Source organism: Cardiocondyla obscurior, linkage group LG02, assembly GCF_019399895.1.
Source record: "Cardiocondyla obscurior isolate alpha-2009 linkage group LG02, Cobs3.1, whole genome shotgun sequence".
NCBI classification, from domain to species: domain Eukaryota; kingdom Metazoa; phylum Arthropoda; class Insecta; order Hymenoptera; family Formicidae; genus Cardiocondyla; species Cardiocondyla obscurior.
This window is the reverse complement of record NC_091865.1, coordinates 10,391,594-10,400,053: the sequence shown is the minus strand read 5'-3', so window position 1 is coordinate 10,400,053 and position 8,460 is coordinate 10,391,594. Positions and strand designations below refer to the sequence as shown.

Below are 8,460 nucleotides of genomic sequence, written 5' to 3'. Positions count from 1 at the left end.
CAAATCGCGACGGATATTTTCCATGTACACGTGATACCGTTTAATCCACTACACTCTAACGAATATGCTAATCATCGGCGCTAAGCGGGTAGCTCGCCGCAGAATTAAAACAAAAACCATTTACGCATAAATTTGATTCAATGTTGCGTTTCATGTATCACGCGCTACGGCGGGAGGAGGTACAGAAAATTTTCGTGAATATATCAACCCGACGTTTCTTATCGTCGCGACAAAGAAAACGGGGGAGACATTTCCATCGTGCGCCAGCCAACTTCCAGTTGGCTCTCTTTCACCATATCTCCCCCAAGCGCGTTTTAAACTGCACTAAAGAAAAAAAAAATAAAGAAAGAAAAGAAAAAAGAAATTCTGTATCAGTTGCTCGAGCTTGTCGTCGACCGTCACTGTTTAAATATAAAAAGCAAGATGTTACAAATCACAACTTTTAGTTTGTAACTTTAAACTTTAACTTTCTTTTTGATAATTTATGGACAGATTGCGGACAGATAAATTAATTTAAACAACCATCGGAAATTGTTACATTGCTATAGAAAAAAGTTAATATTTTTCGAATCCGATCCTTATAGTTCAAATTTTTTTTTCTTTTTTTTTAGTTTTTATTAATTTCAAAAAATATGTATGGCAGCATCAAGAGCAGTACGTGAATGTAATAAATGTACAGTTGTATTTAGCTAACGAAATACATTATCGGTAACATATTACTTTGTCACAAGTTATCATTAGTAAAGATATTGATATTGAATAATATTTATAAATTATTTTATACATAGAATATTAACTAATTTCAAAAATTAATAAAAATGTTATTAAAATACATTACGCTCTGTATAACAACAGCTTTATGAGTGCAATTACAGCAGATATAGACTGGTAATCATTTGCAGGTAGGCATATTTAGTTACGTAATTTAAATTAATTACATAATTTATATCACATTATCCATATTAACTCTCCGTATGTATGCATATTATTATCGCTTTGTGTCCGTTAAATAATTATTTATAATACTTGAATGAATGAAAAAGATTTTAAAACAAAAGTCTAAAACACATTCTCAAATAAAAATCAACCCACTGAAACACATTAAATATCGTATTTTAACGTCAAGGAAAGCTTACGGTTGTAGTACATATTTCACAGGAAGAAGGAAGCCGTTCGCGATGCCAGCTGAGAGGAAGGAAGCGATTTAATGCGATCTTCTGGATCATTTTTCAATGCACGCTATGTGAAGATGCGCCGTCTATTAATACGTAATCGTTTTATGACATCGCGAGTCATCGTGAAACGCCATTTGGAACTCGCGTCGACGTTAGCAAAGTGCACAATGTAGTTTGTACAGAGCTATCAATAATATTTTACATGTTACAAACATATATGCGTTAAATACATCGTTAAAAAAATTTTTTTTATTTTTTAAAAAATATTATTTAAATACTTTAAATTTAATACTGCATTCTTAAAAATTGTATATTATACAATATTAATTTTTGTTTTATAACATTATACGATTTTACTGCACTATCATCATAGTATAACATTTTTAATATTAATATTACAACTCTCAATTATTCATAAGTATTTAAGGTTTGCGTTAAAAATATATATTGTAAGTACATATAATTATTTATATCCAAAACATAAATCCGTTTTTATTTCCATTCTTATATCAATTCGCAAATCATTGAGCGACTTCTTTTCTTTCTTTCCTCGGTATATAAATATAATTCTGTTAACTTCTGTTAAGATTCTATTTATAAAATGTTAAAAGTAAGTGAAATTCTAGTGCGTGTTTATTTTATTTATTTTGTTACTGGTTCATCTACAGCTCATTGTTAGTTACTTCCTCGTTTATTAATAATTGCATGTTTTCATGTCTCTATGCGACATTTATTTGAATGTCTCGGAAGTACATCTTCACATGGACATCTGCATAAGCAATCGGAACCGGAACCGGGCGCGGATGCACGCGCTTGTATGCGCAGCGTGTATGCAGAGTGCCGGTATAAAAGCCTAGAAAATACGTTGGTAAGTTGCAGTTCTCACTTGGCCGCTCGAAATACCGTAATAGTGAAGATGACTTTCAAGGTAGAGTGTCGAAACTCATTGCAAAGAAAAAGTTACACGGGTCGGAGAAAGTGTTAGTTAAAGAATAACCTTTTGGCATACAGAAATACGGGGAAGAAGGAAGAAAATAATTTTGAAAACTAAATAAAAAAGCAAAATAAAATCGTGGGGCTATAAATTCTAAACAATTAATAATTACGAATATACAGTTAAATGTAATACATCCAATGAGATATATTAAAAAACGGGAAAAAGCCGATAAAATGAGTATATTGGGATGAGATTAGAAGAGTTTTATTTATGCAAATTTTGTCGGTGATTTAATTGTAAGTAATGTCGTGAATGTAAAATGGAATTAAAGTGTTGCTTGACATTTAAATCTAAAATGTAATTAGTTCCTTCAGTCAGTTTGCCGCTAACGTAAGTTTTGCGAATAATAGTGTCCGTTTCACAGAATGTGCTCGAGAAGTGGTAAAGATTGAACTTCATGAAAATTAAAAAGTGCACCCTGACTTGTAACAAACACTTCCTTTTAATTGTATTAGAAACTCGTTTTCTTGTACTTGGCTAATTTTGAAATCTTCTCAACTACAGAAGTCTCAGTTGTTTCGTTGTGATAAAAAATTCTTTTTCTTTAATACATTTTAACGAATTTGTCTTTGCCTCCATGGCAAAGAAAGCTAATATTAAAGCAACAAAGCTATTAAACTATTATTTTGATAATTATTTTTAGGATTACTTGTTTATTAAATGCTTAAAAATTTAGCCTAATTATAACGTATTATTTATATTAACCTCTCGATAATGACACATTTAATATACATGATATCGCCAAGTTCCATAATTCGACGAGTGCATGTAAAATCTTACATGGTACATTTTAACATGCACATATTTTATATCTTCCTGCATATATTCTACTATATTCCTAACTTCAACATGCACTTATATATGCAATAATGCAAACTGTATTTCCACGCGTATTTTACATATACGTACAATTATTATAAAACAGTGCCTCTATATGGCGTTAGTTTCGACAGAATTTGCATAAAATAAAATTATAATTTGTAATATCTCATTGCTAGTAAATATAGTATGTACAACTAACTACTAATACAACTAACATTTAAAAAAAAAGTATTAGTTTTTTAACAATTTATACAAATATATTGATTGCATGTATTTGTCATTTTATCACGCATCTCGTTTATCTTACTTGAATATAAATAATTTGCTTGTCTACAATTACATATATTTAAAGTGTTTAAATATCGAGTTGCAAATTTTAATTTCACGATGTAAAGGCTGATAGATTGGGTTAAAAACATTTACAATGACACGCACATTTCCTTTCTCAATCGTGTTAATTCCGTCGGACTGATTCGCGTTGGGTTCTACATTGATGGCCGGATTTTCGGGATCCACGTAATTAAAAACGAAAAGGTCGATGACCGGCTCTTCGCTGCTCGATGTCGATAAATATCGCAAATTTCTAGAGTTTCATCATGACGTCGAGTTTGTATGCATAAACGACGTCAATCGTATAGATCACAGTTATACATACATTACATTTCCGTGAAATTTCGACTCGCCGAACATTTTGCTAGTTTGAAATATTCCAGTTTATTTGACTACTGTTTATGTGTACGCATAGGAAAAATATTCGATACTAAAGCGCATAGAAATACGTAAGATACGTCTCCTTTTACTTTGCTATTTTTTTTCCTCGACAATCAATACTAATTTATACAAGAGGATTGCTTTTTCTAAAAGAAGCCTTTTTCCCATAAATAATAAAATTTCGATAGACCAGAAAGATTGCGGAGAACGGGGTCTGGTAAATATCCTGTAAATATATTACGAATACTGGGGTATGGTAAATATATGTCCAGCGCTTATGTAAATGAACTCTTCGGTCCATAACGCGCGCTATTTACAACCATGATCGATAACTATCAGAGCATCGAAAGCCCCTTCTGCCGTTACCGGAGGTGAGTCCCCGGACAACCGCTCGACATAAACTTCTTGTGTCGCAGGTCACCGTCGCACTAACCATCGGCCTCGCCCTGGTCGATCGATCAATCGCTGGTGTGATACCGCTAGACACCCACGATCATCATGTCTCGGTGGCCAGCTCGTACATGCATTTCCAAGGGCCGGTGCAGGGACCTGAATACGAAGTGAAAGTGCCACACGTACCTGTCGACCATCTCGGCGAGCACAACTATCTGAACCACCACGAACATCACCATCACGACGGCTACACGGTCGACTACGTGGCGAAGCCCAAGTACGAGTTCTCGTACGGCGTCGAGGACCATCATACCGGCGACTTTCACGGCCAGAAGGAGTCCAGCGACGGTGAGTGAAAAGGACGAGTCACTTTTATGCCTTGGTGACTTTCGCGGGACGACAACGGAGTCTTTGAATGGCCGGGCTACCTGTGGCTACGCCGTTTATCCGATTGCCAGCGCGACGACGGCTCGACGTTCTGACGCTGACGTCGGCAAAAATTGCCACGGGTGAAAAGAAAATTGCATTTCTGCGGAGACTGCTCTCGTGAGCGCGCACCCTCCGACACGTCTAGAGTACACACGGGCTGGTATGTGCCGGATGCTTGTACGTACGAGTACGAGAATGTGTACGTTCGTGTCGACTCTTTAGTTGGAACTACGTTTTCTTACTCGAGTCGTGAAGTTGACTCGAGGAATTGTAAACTGGCTTCAACGGCGCATCGGTGTGATACCGTAGTTGTATAAGCGCCCTATGTAGACGTATAAACTTACCCTAAAATCGAGCAAACTTTACAGATACGTTCCTTGACCAAGTTAAAATATTTTTTTTTTTTTTTTTTTTTTTTTTCTTTCTTTTTTCTTTTCTAGTGAAAGTATCGGAGTTAGTTTCGATTTTGAGTTACAAACGATTGAAAGCGAAAGGTAGTTCGGGATATCATGATTCAGAAATTCAAATATAATAATATAATTTGTGATAGTCCACGTCAGAAAACTCCTTCTCACCTCTTATCATATATTCTTCTCCGCAGGGCATAGCGTGTCTGGGGAATACACCGTAAAGGATCCAGGTGGTAGTCTGCGGATCGTAAGCTACCACGCGGACAAGGAAGGATTTCACGCCGTAGTACACACTTCCGGAAAGAATGATCATTCGGGTGGGGTCTACGGCGGTCAAGGGCACGACGCGGAGACTCACCTTCACGAGTACGCCGCGTTATCCGCGCACGCGGCAGCGTACTGAAAGAAACCCGACAGCCGTCATGACAGCCGTGACTGATAGCTTTTGTACCTGGCACGATTAGACTTTTCCTTTCCCGAATCATCAACGTTGATGTACCATTTTGTATACCAAAGGCACCAACGGTGCTGTCCATCCGGCGTTACACGCAGGGATAACGTATCATATATGTATATTGTAAATATAGTTCATCCCCTTTCACGCGCGATAAACGACATAAGCGTGATAGAAGAATGCACGTTATATGTCATATATATATAATATATTTCTTTTGTTATACAGGTAACATTATTGCCATGCTTTCTCGATGCAGAACATGCATTTATTGACAAGCCGTGATAGACACGTGAACCATATAAATAAGAATTTGCAAAATTAATAAAGCTTTCCGATAAATAATTGACGTTCGCTTAATAGAAATGGAACGACCAAAAATATTTTTTATTATGTATTTGTATTCTTTTATGCATATAAACTCTATTTGCGTTTATCGAAAACCTTTTAATTGATTAACATTTTAATCGAGCGTCGGCATTTATTTGAAAACTCCTATTGAAATGGGTGAAAAGTTAAATATACAGGTTGAGCCATCCGCAAGTTATAATTACTCAATTTGCCAGAATTTCTACGCTTTACTGAAATTACTCAATGGCCCGAATTTTTCCCGAGTTCGTTATAAAAAAAAAAAAAAAAAAAAAAAAAGAAAAAGGGGGAATAAAGCAATATGAAATATTTGAGAAATATAACGTTTCAGAAAACGCAATAAAATAGTCATTTTATTGTTCCGATTATAATAATCTTTATCGAATGTATTTGAAGAGATAATAATAACGTCATTGTATTTACATAAATCTTCATAAATTTGATGGATATTGAAAAGTAATATAATTCAGTTTGAAATTATAATAAATAATTTATGGCAAAAACATAGTGACGTGCGCTCAAGCCGATTAGCTGATATAATCAGCTGAACTGATTATAGAGGGTACGAGAGAACTATGTCGTATATTACGTCGCGATTCGATACGATAAAATTACAATAATGATACACATGCTGTGGAAGTCACATCTCTAGAATTGCAGCTGTAAATTATCTGGCGCGTTTCAATGGCATAATATATACATAATATAATATATACATGCACACCGTAATAGCGTGGAAGTTACTTCATTACGAGATAGAGCACTCGATTACGCGGCCGTCGATCGTTAATACCGGGAAGCTGCGTGCCGGAAGATACACGCAATAACACGTAAACGACAAGATCGCGGGGTTGCGGCGAATATCGCGTCCTAATGAAAATAAACTGCTCGTAACACGGGCGTACGAGTAATAACTTCTGATGCTCTAAAGTGCGAAGAGATTCCAATTGCCACTGATCATCGGGGATTATCGAGTAACGAGTGGCGCAGGGGTTGTTCGCCAGCGAAATGGAAATCCGGGTCACGGGATTGAATTATCCATTGAATATTATGGCCGTGGAGGCTGCAAAATTAAAAATCGTTGTCCGCGCTGCCGTTATAAAGTGTGCATGAGAGAGAGAGAAAGGGAAAAAAAAATGTATTTCTTTTTGTTAGTTTTAACAAGACATTTAAAAGCTCATTTAGAACCCTCCATCTCTCTTTCTTTCTCTGTCCTTTTCATTTCCATCCTTTTGTACGGCACAGTTAATTTTTGCGCAGTTAGTATACTAATGTAATTTCTTGTAATTACTATTTCAAAGGAAATAATGTTTTTGGAGTATGCGAAAAGAGCGAGAGCATTTTATTTATAAAAATGCCACGTACCAAACATTCACAAAACAACTTCACGTGCGGCTAGACATTAAATAGTAATGTTTCACGAGTTTCAGAAAATAGGTCAATGAAAAGCGAGTAAAAAATAGAATTAAAATAAAGAGCCGAAAAAGAAAGAGGAAAAAAAAACAAAAGAAATATATTTTATAAGATTGCAGATTAGAAATAATGTTTTAGATAATGCGCTGTAACTATCAAACGTTTGCAGATAATTCTTTTGTAATGTATCAAGAAATGGGATTCAAAGCGAACCATTTAACTCGATCTTGTCAGTTGGGACAGATAAAGACGGCTATGTCGTTAAACCACATCTCGTACAATCTCTCCGGTAATGACGAAACATCGTTATCGAGAGTGTTTCGAGGAAAAACTCGCAATCCCGTCGAGGATATATCCAAAGCAATACTCTACGCGACTAGGGGGAGATAAAAGAAACACATTTTCGAGCGAACAATGGCGTGAATACGTGAAAAGATGCTTGGGGAGAGACAGAGAATAAAAAATAAAATAAAAAAAAATCAACGCTGACGTTCCAGATTATTAAATCGATGTTCTCGATAGCAATATTCCCGACGTACGAACGTGATAAAAAGTGCTTTTTGAGGAACTTGAAGAAACTGAACTCTACAACTCCGTTGAAGCTCATACAAATTGGTAAGTCGCATAATTTTTTTTTCCGTAGTTTCTAATCAGGTCTCTTGAACCGATAACGCGTCGTCGATCATAAATTACTCAATTATAATGACGCGCACGCAAAGCGTGCGCATGGTTTGTTCTAGTAAAATAAAAAATACGAATATTATGTGCGTTTAAATAAGCAACAAACTTCTCATCAATAAAACTAAATGCCGAGGGGGAGGAAGAGAGTGTCTAATAATTTTATCGTGTATCGCTTAAAACTTGCGGTCGCGTGACATATCGAAATTGCGCCCGTCGCAACCTTACTTTACGTGCCGTCGTCGTTTCGAACAGTTGCGATAACGACTGTATATGTAGATATTTCGGGGTGTTTCCAGCCCCGGGAGTCGGCCGCCTGCGGCAATTTCCGCAGCGCCGCGCGAGCTACTAATTACTGCTGGCATCGCGCTGATTATTCCTCCCGCTGCTCGCACCCTCGACAAATCGCTCGTGATCGAGCACCCCGCCGCCGCGGCGTAAATGTCGCATGCTGTCTGACAAAGGAGAGTTTATACGGTTTACCTCCAACGTGATTCTCAGTAGTGTTTGAGAGAATTCTCGGGAGAGCCCTCCAAAGAGAATTTCGCCACATGAATATTAGCAAGGATTTCATATACATATGTTCAAAAACGGCTTTAGCCGCAGAAA

At 36.5% G+C, this 8,460-nt stretch overlaps 1 protein-coding gene across 1 annotated transcript; it reads left to right on the top strand.

Moving 5' to 3' along the window:
* Positions 1-237: 237 nt before the first annotated feature.
* On the top strand, positions 238-7,983 carry LOC139108702 (uncharacterized). The gene is made up of 3 exons (XM_070667206.1): positions 238-2,043; positions 4,122-4,446; positions 5,129-7,983. The coding sequence occupies exons 1-3, from the start codon at positions 1,897-1,899 to the stop codon at positions 5,338-5,340; spliced, it is 684 nt and encodes a 227-aa protein (XP_070523307.1). The 5' UTR covers positions 238-1,896; the 3' UTR covers positions 5,341-7,983.
* Positions 7,984-8,460: the final 477 nt, after the last annotated feature.

Bases quoted from the DNA above. Each gene is read 5' to 3' on its own strand.
- LOC139108702 (XM_070667206.1), top strand. From the start codon at position 1,897: ATGCGACATTTATTTGAATGTCTCGGAAGTACATCTTCACATGGACAT. The intron at 2,044-4,121 runs GTAAGTTGCAGT...CTTGTGTCGCAG, and splicing joins AAAGCCTAGAAAATACGTTG to GTCACCGTCGCACTAACCAT. The intron at 4,447-5,128 runs GTGAGTGAAAAG...TCTTCTCCGCAG, and splicing joins CCAGAAGGAGTCCAGCGACG to GGCATAGCGTGTCTGGGGAA.